Here is a 15,668-nt window from a genome sequence, read left to right as displayed (position 1 = left end):
AAGCAGCATCCCTAGCCTCTTCCCTGTAAGTGTCAGTAGCATCTTTCTCCCCAGTTGGGGCAACTGAAATTTTTTCAAGATAATGCCAAATATTCCCTGGCGAGAGACACTGCCCCTGGTTGAGAATCACTGAGATAAAGTGAAAGCTGTGGTGAACATGTAATCATTGTCCCAAAAAGGGAAGGCAGAAAAAATAGAGCAGAAGCCATATCTAAAGAAATATCTAGGCCAGGCACAGTGGCTCACGCCTGTAATCCCAGCACTTTGGGAGGCTGAGGCAGGCGGATCATGAGGTCAGGAGTTCGAGACCAGCCTGGCCAATATGGTGAAAATCTGTCTCTACTAAAAATACAAAAATTAGCCAGGCGTGGTGGTGCACACCTGTAGTTCCAGCTACTTGGGAGGCTGAGGCAGAAGAATTGCTTGAATCCAGGAGGCAGAGGTTGTAGTGAGCCAAGATCGTGCCACTGCACTCCAGCCTGGGCAACACAGCGAGACTCCATCCCCAAAAACAGAAGGAAGGAAGGAAGGAAGGAAGGAGGAAAAGATCGATCGATCTGGCAACAATTGTCCAAAACTTGTGAATGAAACCAAGGAACAGATCAACAAGTCATTCTGAATCCCAAGGAGGTAAAACAAAAGAGCAGAAACATATTCTTATCATAGCAAAACTGTTAAAAATCAAAGACAAAGAATAAAATTTAAAAGTGACCAAAGAAAACAAGAACAGAGAAGCAAGAATAAGGCATACAGCTGACCTCTTAAGAGAAGTACTGAAGTCAGAAAACACTAGGGTAATCGACTATAGACACTATGCTGTATATAAAAGTGTTGTAACTAACCGGCAACACAAAGTCTGTATTTCTGAATTATCACATAAAAATTAGGCAATATAAATAAGTTTTGAAACAAACATGGAGAAATTGTGCTACTTCCAGACTCTCATGAAAGAGAAGTCTAAAGGGCAGAAGGAAAATTATCTCAGATGAAAGTTAGAAGATACAGGGAGGAATTAAAGTAACAAAAGAAGGTAAATATACGAGTAAATCTGAAAGAATACTGACTGTAAAAGACAATTATAATCTTATAAGGTTTAAATATATTTATAGAAATAAAATATATGACAATAACAGTAGATAAATTGGAATTATGGAATTAAAGTGTTGTAAAGTCCTCACATTGTACAGAAAGGTTGACGACTTTCACTAGACTTTACTTAGTCATGGATTCCTATTGTAATCTCCAGATCAACCACTGTAAGACAAAAAGAAAGAAATATGACTAACAAACTAATAGAAGAGAAAATTAGAATAATATAAAATGAGCAATTAATCCAGAAAAGTGTAAGAAAAAAGAGGAAAAAAAGAACATAGAAGAGACAAGGGTAAGTGGAAGTAAACAGTGAAGGATAGATTTAAAACCAAATAGATCAGTAACCACATGAAGGATAACTAAAATACAAAGATTATCAAATTCAATTTTTTAAAAAACCCAACTATGTGTTACTTATAAGTATCATCATAAATCATTTAAACACATTTTTAAAAATGGTTTTTAAATTACAAAAGGAATATAGATTGAATATGCAGTGATGGTAAGAGTTAATGAAGAAAACATATAAATGTATTTTAAAATCTGTATTTGTTTACTAATGGGCCTAAGTGTACCACTTTAAAATCAATGCCTGTTAATACTGCTTAAGGCACCATACATCATGTTTATACCTTTTAACTTTTAAATATTTAAATATTTCTCTACACATCTATAAACATAAAGAAAAGATAGCATGAACTCTGCCAGAATGCCTTGTGTGTGCTGATTTTTACCCCCTTGATTTTCAACTTCTTGATTCTTTTTTTGGTTTGTTTAATTTAGCTCCTGTACAAACACATATTACTTTTGTCATTTTAAGAAATGTATCTTATAAAAACATTATTAGATCCAGTTCCTGGTTCCTGATGCAAGAAGCTCAGAATGAACTTTGTCCTAACAAGTAAAAAGGTGAACACACTAAAAAAACAACAGCTCTTCCTGGAGCCCAACTAAGAGGGGAACACACAGGATGAACTTCTGCTCTCAAGATTAGGGGGACAAACAGGGACATACAGAGAGCCAGGACTTTCCAGAGCAGAGACTAATCAGCAAAACCACCACAGGAACCAGCAGCAGAGTAAGAAAACCTGAACTGGAATTGGCAAATTCCTGGAGGCTCAGTGTGTACAACTTTGAAAGTTAAAAATTCCAAAAGGATTCAATCATAGGGGGTTCCCAAATATCATGAGATTTACCTCCAGAAGCTCTACCAGGTTCCCACAGGAAATACTGAAGAAATGTTCCCTCGTCCTTCCACCAGAGGGAAGTGAAAGAAACCATTTGGAAATGTGCCAGAATTTTCTGTTGTTTTTAATAAGGCCTGCCATCAGGAGAAATGAATTAACCAGAGTCTAACCCTCCGGGGTATTATGAGAGCTTACCTGACACAAGGGAAGGGAAATACTGAACTCTACCCACTCTAGCCATCCTATCGCACTCAAGTGGGGAGAAACAAACTGAGAAACACCTATGAAGTTCGTGTCCAGAGGGAAAGGCTCACTAAAAAACTGAGACCTAATCATAGGAGTACAGAATGCTTCCCCTCCCTCCACACCTTACCACTACATTAGTAACTTATTAATTTACAGCAGTTCCTTTTACCTGGTACATCACGGCCACCAATCAAGAAAAAATTACAAAGCATACTAAAAGGCAAAAAACAAACAAACAAAAAACACAATTTGAAGAGACAGAACATGCATTAGTACCAGACATAGCAGCAGTATTGGAATTATCAGATCAGAATTTACAACAACTATGATTAATACGCTAAAGGCTCTAATGGAAAAAGCAGACATCATGCAAGAACAGTTAAACAATGTAAGCACAGAGATGGAACTCCTAAGACATAACCAAAAAGAAATTCCAGCAATCAAAAATAATGTAACAAAAATAAAGAATATATTTGATGGGCTTACTAGTAGGTTGGATACAGCTGAGGAAAGAATCCCTAGTATGAGGAATATCAATCAAAATTTTGAAAACTGAAAAGCAAAGAGAACAAAGACTGAAAACAACAGAATAGAATATCCAAGGATTGCGGGACAATTACAAATGGTGTAACATATGTGTGATGGGAATGCGAGAAGGAGAAGAAGTAGAGCAGGGTTCCCCAACCCCCAGGCCACAGGCCGGTACCTGTCCCTGGACTGTTAGGAACTGGGCCACACAGCAGGAGGTGAGGGGCAGGTCAGGGAGCATTACTGCCTGAGCTCCGCCTCCGGTCAGATCAGCGGCAGCGTGACATTCTTACAGGAACACAAACCCTATTGTGAATTTCACATGCAAGGGATCTAGGTTGCACGCTCCTTATGAGAATCTAATGAATGCCTGACAATCTGAGGTGGAACAGTTTCATCCCAAAACCATGGCCCCCGACAGTCTATGGAAAAATTGTCTTCCACAAAACAGGTCCCTGGTGTCAAAAAGGTTGGGGACTGTTGAAGTAGAGAAAGGAACAGAAGTATTTGAAACAATGATTGAGAATTTCCCCAAATTAGTGTCAAACACCAAACCACACATCCAGGAATCTCAGAAAACAGCAAGCTGATACATGTGGGGGAAAAAAAAATCCAACATCTAAGTATATCATTTCAAACTATAAACAAAGATAAAGATAAAATCCTGAAGGAAGCCAAAGGCAGACAAAAAACCCTTCCCTTTAGAGGACCAAAAAGGTAAGAATTACATCTGACTTACATGAAACCATGCAAGCAAAAAGAGTAGAGTAAAATAATTAGTGTTGAGAGAGAAAGTCACAAATCTAGAATTATTGAAATCATCCTTCAAAAGATAAGGAAAAAAATACATTCTCAGGCAAAAATTGAAGAAATTTGTTTCAAGCAGACCTGCCTTGAAAAAATGTTAAAAGAAGTTCTTTAAAAAAAGGGAAATGATACAGGTTGAAAGTCATATCTAAATTAAAGAAAGAACCACTGAAGAAGGAAAAAGTGAAGGCAAAATAAAAACTTTTGTTTTTCTTATTAATTTATCTAACAGATAACAGTTTGTTCAAAGTAACAATAGCAACAATGTATTTTATTATACTTTGTGTATATATAATATATACATATATAATACATATACACACACACACATACACACACATACACACACACATGCACCTTATAAGAAATAAATGGTACAAGGGACAGGAGGAAGAAATTCATGTTATTTTGCATTATAAAGTGCTCTCATTACGCATGAAGTGGTATAATGTAACATGAAAGGTGACTTGGGTTAGTTGTAAATGTACATTGCAAACCCTAGGGCAACCACTAAAAAAGTAAAAAAAGAACTATAACTGATACACCAAGAAAGGAGGGAAAACATAACCATATAAAATGTCCAACTAAACCATAAAAGTGAGAGTGGAAAACAAAAACTGAAATAAGGAACAAGGACAACAAAAGAATCAGTAACAAATATGATAGTTATTGATCCAACTATATCGACAATCACTCTGAGTGGTCTAAATGCATCAATTTAAAGAGACTGTAAGAGTAGATCAAAAAACAAGACCCAACTGTATGTGCCTACAAAAAACCCACTCTAAATATAAAGACACATATAAATTAAAAGTGTCTTATGGATGGAGAAAAATATACCATGCTAACACTAATCCAAGAAAGCAGGAATAGCTATGTAAATTTCAGATAGAGCGTACTTCAAAGCAAGGAAAGTTTCCAGGGATAAAAAAGGATATTACTTAATGATAAAAAGACCAATTCTACAAAAAGACATAACAGTCCTTAATGTGTATGTGCCCAAAAACACAGCATCAAACTAATGAGGCAAAAACTATTAGACCTACAAGGATAAATAGGTAAATCCATTTTCACAGTTGGAAACTTTAACACCCCTCTACCAGAAATTTAAAGAACCAGCAAGCAGAAAACCAGTATAAACATGATTGAACTCAAAACATTGTCCATCAATTGGATATAAGCAACATCTATAGACTATTTTATCCAACAACAGCAGAATACACATTCTTCTCAAGCTCACATGGAATATTCCCCATAATTGTGCCACAGAAAGAGCCTTAACAAATTTAAAAGAATAGAAATTACACATTGCCTGCTATCAGAATACAAAGAAATACTAGAAATCAGTAACAGAAAGATTACTGAAAAATCCAAAAATACGTGGAGATTAGACAACATGCCTTTAAATAACATATGTCTCAAAGAAGAATTCTCAAGAGACATTGAAATATTTTAACTGAAATGAAAATGAAAACACAACTTATCAAAATTTGTGGGATGCAGCAAAAGAAGTCCTCAAGCGAAAATCTATAGCCCTGAATACAGTATTGAAATGTACAGAAATGAAAGATCTAAAAATCAGTATTCTAAGCTTCTACTTTAGGAAACTAGAAAAACGAGCAAATTAAATCCAAAATAAGCAGAGAAATACTAAAAATTAGAGTAGAAATCAACAAAATTGTAAACAGGAAATCAATAGAGGAAATGAACAAAAACAAAATCTGTTTTTTGAAAAATGATCAATAAAATCAATAAGCATCTAGCCAGGCCAAATAAGAAAAAAAGGAGAAAGGACAAAAATTACTAATATCAGAAGTAGAAGACATCATTACACAGCCCATGGGCATTAAAAGGATAACAAATAAATACTATGAACAATTCTATGCTCACAAATTTTATAACCTAGATAAAATGGACTACTCCTTGAAAGACAAAATTTCTCAAAACTCAAACAAGAAGAAATAAACAATTTGAATGGGCCTATATCTATTGGAGCAATTGAATCAAATAATAATAACCTTCCAAAACAGAAAGCAACAGGCCCAGAAGGGCTCACTGGTGAAGTCTACAAATTTAAAAAAGAAATTATACCAATTATCTACAGTCTCTTTCAGAGTACACAAGCAGAGGAAATACTTCCTAAAACATTCTATGAGGCCTGCATTACCCTAATACAAATGGCAGATAAAGACATTCTAAGAAAAGATAACCACAAACCAGTATCACTGACGAACACAGATTCAAAAATGCTCAACAAAATATTAGCACGTTGTGGTGGCTCATGCCTCCAATCCTAGCACTTTAGGAGGCTGAGACAGGCAGATCAACTGAGCTCAGGAGTCCAAGACCAGCCTGAGCAACATAGTGAAACCCCGTCTCAACCAAAAATTTAAAAATTAGCAAATTTATCTCAACAATGTACAAAAAGAATTATACACCATGATCAAGTGAGATTTATTCCAGATATTCAAGGCTGGCTCAACATTAAAAAATTAATATAATCCTTTACATCAACAGGCTACAAAAGAAAAATCATATGATTATATCAATAGATGAAAACAATTTTGACATAATCCAACTCCTATTCATCACAAAAACTTTCAGTAAACGGAATAGGGGAGAACTTCCTCAACTTGATAAATATATATATCATTAAGTATGATGTTAGCTGTAGGTTTTTTGTATATGTGTGTATATACATATTTTTCATATGTATATATAAAATATGTATATTATATATACAAAATATATGTATGTTTATATAAATGTAAATAAATATACAAAATGTATGTACATATTTATACAAAAATGTAAACATGTACACATATTTTATATATACACAAAATATATGTACATATGTATATTTTTATATATATACATATCCAAAAAACCTATAGCTAACATCATACTTAATGATAAGAAAACTGAAGCTTTCCCACTAAGATTAGGAACAAGTCAAGGATGTCCCCTCTCCCACTCCTTTCAATAGCACATTGGAAGTACTAGCTAATACAAAAGGACAAGAAAAAGGAAATAAAAAGTATATAGACTGGGAAAAAAGAAATAAAGCTGTCTTTGATCGCAGATGACATGATCGTTCATGTAGAAAACCCAAAATAACTGACCAAAAAAAAAAAATCTCCAGGAGCTAATAAACAATTACAGCAACTTTGCAGAAGACAAGGTTAACATGTAAAAGTAAATCGCTTTCCTATATTTCGGCAATTAACAAGTAGAATTTGACATTGAAATCATAATACCATTTAACCCCTCAAAAATTAAGCACTTAGGTAAAAATCAAGTAAAGTATTTACAAGATCTGTATGAGTAAAACTACAAAATTCTTACAAACAAAATAAAGGAAGAACTAACTAAAGAGCTGTTCTATGTTCATGAATAGAAAAATTCAATATTGTCAATATGTCAGTTCTTCCCAACTGGATCTACAGATTCAATCAATCCCAGAAGGTTATTTTGTGGGTATCGATAAAGCAATTATAAAGTTTACAGAGAGACGCAAAAGACCCAGAATAGCCAACACAATGTTGAAGAACGACAAAGTTGGAGGACTGACACTACCAAACTTCAAGACTTAGGATAAAGCTATAGTAATCAAGACTGTGTTATTGATGAAAGAATAGACAAAGAGATCGACAAAACACAACAGAGAACCCAGAAATAAGACTCACATGAATATAATCAACTGATCTTTGACAAAGATGCAAAGGCAATAAAATGGAGCAAAGATCATCTTTTCAACAAATGGTGCTACAACAACTGGACAAAAACATGCAAAAAAGATAAATGTAGACACGGACCTTACACCCTTCATAAAAATTAACTCAAAGTGGACCACAGACCTAAATGTAAAGTGCAAAACTATAAAACTCCTAGAAGATAATAGAGGAAAACCTGTATGACGTTGGATATTGCAATAACTTTTTAGATACAATACCAGAGGCACAAACCATAAAAGAAAGAATTGAAAAGATGGGTTTCACTAAAGTTAAAAATGTATGTTCTGTGAAATACAATGGAAAGAGAATGAGAAAACAAGGTACTGACTGGGAAAAATATTTGCAAAAGACATACCTGATAAAGGACTGTCATCAAAAATATACAAAAACTCTTAAATTCAGCAATAAGAAAAAAAAAAAAAAACCACTGAAAACTTGGCCAAAGATCTTAACAGACACCTTACCAAGGAAGACCTACAGATGGCAATCAGCTTCTGAAAAAATGCTCCACATCATATGTCATCAGGGAAATGCAAACATAAAACAATGAGATTCCACTACACACCTATTAGAATGCTTAAAACTTAGAACACTGACAACACCAAATGCTGACATGGATAAAGAGCAACAGGGGCTCTCATTCATTGCTGGTGAGAATGTAAAACGGTACATCCACTTTGGGAGATAGTCTGTGATTTCCTTAGAAAATTAAACATACTCTTAGCATACGAACCAGCAAGTGCCCTCGTTGGTATTTACACAAGTGATTGAAACCTTATGTTCGCGTAAAAATCTGCACAAGATGCTTACAGCAGCTTTACTCATAATTGCCAAAACTTGGAGGCAACCAAGATGTTCTTCCGGAGGTGAATGGATAAATGAACTGTGCTACATCCAGACCACTGGCATATTATTCAGTGCTAAAAAGGAGTGAGCTATCAAGCCATGAAAGAGTATGGAGAGAGCATAAATGAATATTACTAAGTGAAATAAGTCCATCTGAAAAGGCTACAGACTGTATGATTCCAACCATACGACATTGTGGAAAGGGTTCAACTATGGAGACAATAAAAGGTCAGCGGCTGCCAAGAGCTGTGGTGAAGGTAGTGAGAAGCAGGGAGAGCACAAAGAAATTTCAGGAGAGTAAAAATACTCTGTATGATACCATAATGAGGGTATTACACATTATGCCATTATACATTTGCCCAAACCCATAGATTATACAAAACCAAGAGGGAACCTTCTTATAAACTATGCATTTGGGGTGATGATGATATGTTAATGTAAGTTCATCAGTCGTAACAAATATACTACTCTAGTGGGGAATGTTGATAATTGAGGAAGCTGTGGGAAATCTCTGTACCTTCTTCTTCATTTTGCTGTGAAGCTAAAACTGCTCAAAAAAGTAAAGATTTTTTTAAATGATAAAGATCAATACCTGATTATACCTTCAGCATTTCTTTTTACAATATATTCTAGGTATGTGGGTTTTATAATATTTGACAGTATTTTGTTGGAGTTGTAGCATTTTAAACAGTGGCTAATGAATGTAAAATCATACATATTGCAAACCTACGCAGAGGGCCCCCCAAAGGAATTTAGATAACACATAAGCCCTTAGGATACTGGGCTCCACAGCCCTGCCTGCCATCTTCAGTGCCAAAACGTAAGTGCATGACCACTTAGTTCTACAGTCTTGTGACTAAAGCTTCCAAAAACCTGAATCTGCATTTCAAATCAATAAAATACCAAAATAGTCAATCTTGTATAATTATGTGTTTTACATTTGTATATAATTACATGTTGGTTCATATTATTAACAAACTTGACTTCTGGACATGCTTCATAACCAATGCATATTTATTTTATGCAAATCACTTAGAATGGCCTTCAGATGCATGTGCTCAGGTGACTGACTAAACAGCACAAATAAAGGAGAAAGAAACATTATGGAAACTTGGCAGATTAGAACCTCACATATGCATCACTTCAAAATGATTTCTTATGTATTATCTCATTCCCAGCCCAGTTACAAGCCCAGGAAGTAAATTAATAATCACCAGAAGTCAGTGTGTGCATATAAGAATAATTTACTTTCACTTAGCAAATTTATTGATGTATATTCATGATGTTTATATACACAGTTATAGATCACAGACAATATATCCAAAACATCTCTTAATTCTGCCCCCTTCTCCACATTCCCACAGTGGCCATCCTAGTTTCAACCTCCTTGTCCCTTACCTTTCTCTCCTCTCTAACCCGTCTCACACTCACTGCTCTCAGCATCTTCTGCTTAAGCAGAGATTCGGTTACTTCCCTCCCCTGTTTAACAACCCACTATATCTTCCCCCTCTGCCTAGTGCTTCATGAAGGAGCCTGTTGAATAACAGCAGGTCAAGCAATTCCTTTGAGGACTCATGTTGTACCTCTAAAATGTATGCAAAGTTTTTTCACTCCAATCTATAATCTATACTTGAATTTAATACAAATATCATGGTTTGGACTATTTCCATTTCTAGGAAAATATGCTATGGCAGGCTGGTCTTACAGCTTCACAAAACCCCTGGCACACTGCCTCCTCATGCCCTCAGAGATGCCTAGACTAGGGCCAGGTGAAATGCAAACTTGCAGAGGAACTCAGGACGCCTCACACACTGCAACCTTACTGTCCCCACACTCACCTAGCACCTCCTACCAAAGAAAAATCATAGCCTCCCCCTTGTAAGGTGTGCTTCTAAAGCATATAATTCTTACAAAAGGGTCTATAAAACTTTCAGTACTTTGGTCAGTACTATATTGGTCTTTTAGAATGTCTCACAAAACATAGCATAAATTTTCTGAGAAGTCTTGCAGCAAAACCTGTAGTAAAGATCAACAGGTTGCCAGTGTCCCATAAAACACACCTTGTTGAAAGTGAGCTGTCCTCCAGTGCACTTTCAGTCTTTCCTCAACCTGGAAAAGATTTCCTACTTTCAGTGGCAAACTCCTTCTCATTTTTAGAACTCTAACCACCATCTCTTTGAAGCCACTCTCAGCTGCTCTAGTTGAACACAATGTTTTCTAGCACTTTGTATAGACATTTACGTTAAATTTCATCACATGTAATTCTGGATTTACTTTTTAATCTCCCTAGCCAGCTCATGAGATCTCTGAAAGGAAAAATAATCCCTCATCTTTCTGTTAATTCTCAGAATTTGTCAAAGTCTACAATAGTAGCTCAATAGCACGTGTGGAATAAATTGATTAAAGAGTAAATGATCTTTCACAAAAATAAAATATGTAACATCATATGGTGTCTTCCTATCACTCCAGTCGGGAATCTCTGCTGACAAACAAAAGCAATCAATAACAATATTTGGGAGTAGGAAAACCAACTACTATGGTCTCTAGAACAGCCCAGTTAAAATGGGCAACAAATGTGTAAAGAGAATCTATACCAGCCAAGATTTTGCCACACGAAGCCTTTATGAGAACCACTGTGTCTCTGTCCAGAGCGCTGAGATTTCAGCTGGAGAGACCTGGCTCTGCTTCAAAAACCAGGCAGAGCCAAGTAAGGCTGGAATACAAATGTTTGCATATTTTGTTATGTCTGATAGAGACTTCGGCTTCATCCAGGATCTCAGGAAAGTCACATTAAATTAGTTACAATTCATCCAGTTTAAATAAATTAAATGACTTTGTTCTGCCGAAGTTACCAAGTCTAAAGGAAGCAGCAGATGAAAGACAAAGGACTTGTCCGATGTTGGTTTTCCTCATAGCCCTACCTCTAATCACAGAGTGACCTTGGGCATGTGACCACACCCTTCTAGGCATGGACGTCTTGACCTCTGAGTTGAGTAGTTACATAATTAAGATGGAGCAGACCTTCAGTGAATCACCAGTGTGGGCAAGCACTTTCTCTCATTTAATCCTCTCAAAACCCTCTGAAGCAGGTATTATTATTCTCATTTAACACATGAGAAAACAGAGCTTAGAAAGGTAAGTGAGTTTGTTCAAGGCCACTCCATGAACACAGCATTGCCTGGCTGGGAAGTTCAATGTGTTCACAGCCAATACCACGGCTAAGGTGAGAGATAAACTTTCTCCCGCCCCTTTCCCATGACCTCTGGCTGCTGACAGCCTTCTTCACATGCATTTCCTAAGGACACTGGAATGTCATTGACACAAAGTGCCAATTTGCTATTTTTGTAATTTTCTAACATGACAAAAGTTATTTTAAATGTACATGTAGTATAACACTAACTTATGCCTAAACTTCTCCTAAGACTCAGAGCTCCTCATAATAACTTGGTTTCTTAAGAGTCTCTTAAAGAAGAAGTTCCCAGAAAAAAGCCTGAAGCTTCTCCGCGAGTCGTCTCTTCTCCAAAAGGCGCTGCCGCAGCCTTTGCAACCTCAGGAGCCTGTTCTACTGACTTCCTCCTGTTCCTCTACTGAGGGGCTACTACACCATCACCCCCATCCAGGCAATACAGGGTCACCCACTCCAAGAGAGACAGCTGTGGAGCAGACACAAACAGTGTGACAGCCTGGCTGGAGTTGACCCTGGATAAATGGGGGAAGAGGGGGCTACTGTCCCTTTCTCACCCTGTCACACACCACTTGCGGGGTGTGTTAGCTCTGCTGCCTGGTCCTTTTTCATGTGGTTTCTGCATGAAAATGACCATAATCACATATCTAGCTTTAAGGTCTCTTCAAGTTGTTTCCATATTCTTTAGTTGATCACAATGACTGACAGTGTGCATTTTATTAGCCGGAAAGCCAAGGCTCAAGATGCTTAAGAAACTTACCTAACAGCAGCCATCCAGAAACCAACACAGCCAGAACCCACCAAAGATCCCAAGTACAAATCCTGAGCTCTTTAAAGTAACTGAGGAGCTGCTCCATAAACAGCAACTTTTGCTGCTCTGCAACACGAGACTGAACCTGCCTTCCCCTACAGCTCTTCTCTCATGATAACTTTTCCACATCATCACATATACATTCAATATTTTAAAGCATAATTCTGTCTGTAGGAGGAAGAACACATTTGAGGCGAGTGTAGTGCTGGAAAGGAGGCAATGTATCATGGCAATTTTAACTAGGTTAAGTGATATACCATTCATCAACATGATAGTGCGGGTAACTGTTTCTTTGTAGGATTATGAAATATCACCTCTTATCTTTTTCCACTTTGCCAGGTAGCTCTTAGCACTATTTCTTTTTTAACCAGTAATTGTGGCTACTCTCTCACCTCTTTCCCATCATGCTCTCCCTCCCAATGAACATTATTATCCCTGTGCCCCACCCTGCCACACTCCAGGGTGCTCCACAATAGAATCTGATACTCTGTATAGACAAGACACCAAACCCACTTATAATGAATTAAACACTTGTGTGAAGTATTTGTATTGTATGGAGAATATACCATGAATATTGAATATCCAAAGCAGCATAGAGGAACAATAGGCAAGTTTACACAGATTGGCTAACTGAAGTGGGCACTAGCAAGGCTGCAAGGCAAGAGACCCATGGAACTGGTGGCAGCTGCCTGGAGGGACAGACACGTGTATTCCTGACGGGGAACCCTGAGTCCTCGGAGCAGGACTCCCAGTACCTGTCCTCACCAGGAAGGCAAAGCATGCCCATTCCTAAGATGGGGTCACAGTGAAAGTTCACAGCTGGCCCTCTTGCCCTCTGCCTGGATAGATTCGCCAGCTGCAAAGCTCAGGGCCAGGCCCCCACCAAAGAAGTTACATACCATAGGCGGTAGAAAAGTCTAGAAGTGGCTAAATTGACAATGCTGGAATGCAAGTCAACACTTACACCATAAGGGAGATTAAAAAGTGAACTTCACCTGTTCTTGCTACTGAGTCCCAGTTCAGGAGGCTTGAGTTTCTAACCTGAGAGAAAGGTGGGACCCAAGTAACCATGCACAGGTGGCCAGGGTGATGGAATAAGCTTTACCAGGTCCCTCCTTGGCGGGAGGGGAAACCGAGAAATGAGACACTCAGGAGAGGGCAGGCTGGGGACAGATTCAGACCATGGCCCTGCCTAGCCTGGGGCCAACTAGAGTGCCCCAGCCGATCTCCACCGCCTGGCCGCCCGACGCTGTCTAAAAAGCCCCTCGGAGCCCAGGAAGGGGAGAGGGCAGCCCTGTAGCCAGGCAGGACTCACCACGTCCATGATCTGCAGGAGGCTCAGGGAGAAGTAGACGGTGAGCGGTTGCGAGTCATTGGCCACGGGCCTCTCTAAGGGATTGTAGTTCTTGACCAGCTCCTTGTAAAGCTTCCTCTGGAACTCGCCTTGCAGGGACACTTAAGGAGAGAAGACCCGGGCAGGGGGCTCAGGGCAGGCCGGCGGGGGTACCCCCGACTCCCTCCTGCCGGCGTCCCCCGCCGCCCACCCGGTGCAGCCCAGACAAGCAGCCCCCGCAGCGCCCCCGCTGCCCCTCCCCGGCGGCGGGGAGATCCCAAACCTGGCCCAGGCGCGGGGCGCACAGAGGCGCCCGGGATGTGCCCGGGATCCCACGGAGGAGTGGAGGGCGGGGAGGCAGTGGCTTTACCGTGCAGGAGCGACGCGGCCAGCGCCAGCCAGACGCCTCCCGGCGAGCAGCGCATGTTGAGTCCTGGAGCTGCAGCGAGCCGGCGCACTCCACGTCTCGGCTGTCGCCCGAGCCCGCGCCTGCGGCCACAGAGGCACCTCGCCGCTCGGCTCGCGCGCCTTTAAGGAGCCGGGCGCGCGCCCCCGCCCCGCCCGCCCCCGCGCGCCTCTCCACGTGACGAGCCCCGCCCCCGCCCCCGTCCCCGCCCCCCCATGCCTCCAGCCCGGGCCAGCGTCTCGGCGGCCACCCAGGGAACTGCAGCCCGAGGTGTGAGCGGGAGGTACTCCCGGCGCTGGGTACGCTCCGGGCACCTCCACCCCCAGTCTCCACCGAGCGGGCTCTCGGCCTCGCGCCTCTGGCCAGGCCAGGGGCTGCCCAAGGCCGGGCTCTACCTCTCCCTTGCGTTCTTTGTCCCCACTCAGCCCGCTCCCGCTCTCAGCCAGAAGCTGCGCTGGGCACTCGGGAGAAAGTCGGGACAATTCTGGGGTCCAGTCTTCCCGGACTCCCTCCTCCACGCCAGCGACCGGGTGGCAGCGATAGAGAACCAGGCTTCGGAAGTCTTGCCAACCAGACAAAACAGACCCGAGGAAGCCCCCCTCCTCCCGCTTTCCGCGAGCCCCGGTTTGCTTTCCGCACCGTTTGCTGGGCGCCAGCAGCCAGACTCTCGGCTGGGATCTGAAGTGCTGGAGGCACCCTGTCGGGGAGGAGAGATGCCGCCAATGTGTGTGATGGGATTCCCAGTGGTTACCCTAATGTATGGCTCATTCTTTTTTAAAGGAGATTAAAAAGATTGAAAAGTTAACTCCTAACTCTTTGCTGGAAGGACAGCCAGAACTTGGTGTTCTTATCTAGGCTCTTTTGAGCCAGCGCATTGGAAAGAGTAAATGAGGAGAGACTCTGAGAGGTCCAGGGAGTGCGGAGAGTTCTTGATGTTGAAGAGGGGGCTTGATTTTGGAAAGAGGAAGGGAGGGAGGAAGGCGCCAAGGGGCGGCTTCCAGGGTGGCTGAAGCTCCATCCCATTTGCTCCCTTCTGCTGAGCACAGCAGCGCCCTGCGTCCGCGTAGGGGGCGCTGCCACCTTCTTTCCTGCAGCCCCCGGGCATCCGAGCTCCACCAGAGCAACTCCCGTGGACCACGCAGCGGCAATGCCTAGGTTTCTGAACTGCCGAAAACCACGGGATTCTTTTAAGACTCCAAGAACTAGGGAAAGGCTCACCAAAAGGTGACTGAGCTTGACTGTACCCCAGTAGCAGGAATGGGGGACTGAGCCCAACTACTTGATTTGGAAGAATAATGCAGTATATTGCCCTTGCCATGAAGTGTCTTGTGTATTACTGTTAATGTACACATGTTTAAACAAATGGTCAGCATAGGCTTTCATAACTGCGGTAAGAGCCTAGAAGAAGGATTAGCTGTTTTTGGAGGGTGGTTAATAGAAGAAGTGACAGCTGAACTGGATTCACCTCAAAGGATAGCAGTCATTCTGCCA

At 40.6% G+C, this 15,668-nt stretch overlaps 1 protein-coding gene across 3 annotated transcripts in view; it reads right to left on the bottom strand.

Moving 5' to 3' along the window:
• Window positions 1-14,307, bottom strand: part of CHRNA7 (cholinergic receptor nicotinic alpha 7 subunit) — a 139,306-nt gene extending 124,999 nt beyond the window's left edge. For 2 of the 3 annotated variants that reach the window (XM_001164138.5, XM_016927864.3), the window contains exons 1-2: window positions 14,142-14,307; window positions 13,754-13,893 (exon numbers count right to left, since the gene is read on the bottom strand). In XM_001164138.5, coding sequence (XP_001164138.1) covers window positions 13,754-13,893; window positions 14,142-14,196 — 195 coding nt within the window. In that variant the 5' untranslated portion in view covers window positions 14,197-14,307. The remainder of the gene's footprint in view (window positions 1-13,753; window positions 13,894-14,141) is intronic. The other variant, XM_063794657.1, reaches the window with a different exon arrangement.
• Between the last annotated feature and the right edge of the window lie 1,361 nt (window positions 14,308-15,668).

Source organism: Pan troglodytes, chromosome 16, assembly GCF_028858775.2.
Source record: "Pan troglodytes isolate AG18354 chromosome 16, NHGRI_mPanTro3-v2.0_pri, whole genome shotgun sequence".
Taxonomy (NCBI): domain Eukaryota; kingdom Metazoa; phylum Chordata; class Mammalia; order Primates; family Hominidae; genus Pan; species Pan troglodytes.
This window is presented reverse-complemented; position numbering and strand designations above follow the sequence as displayed.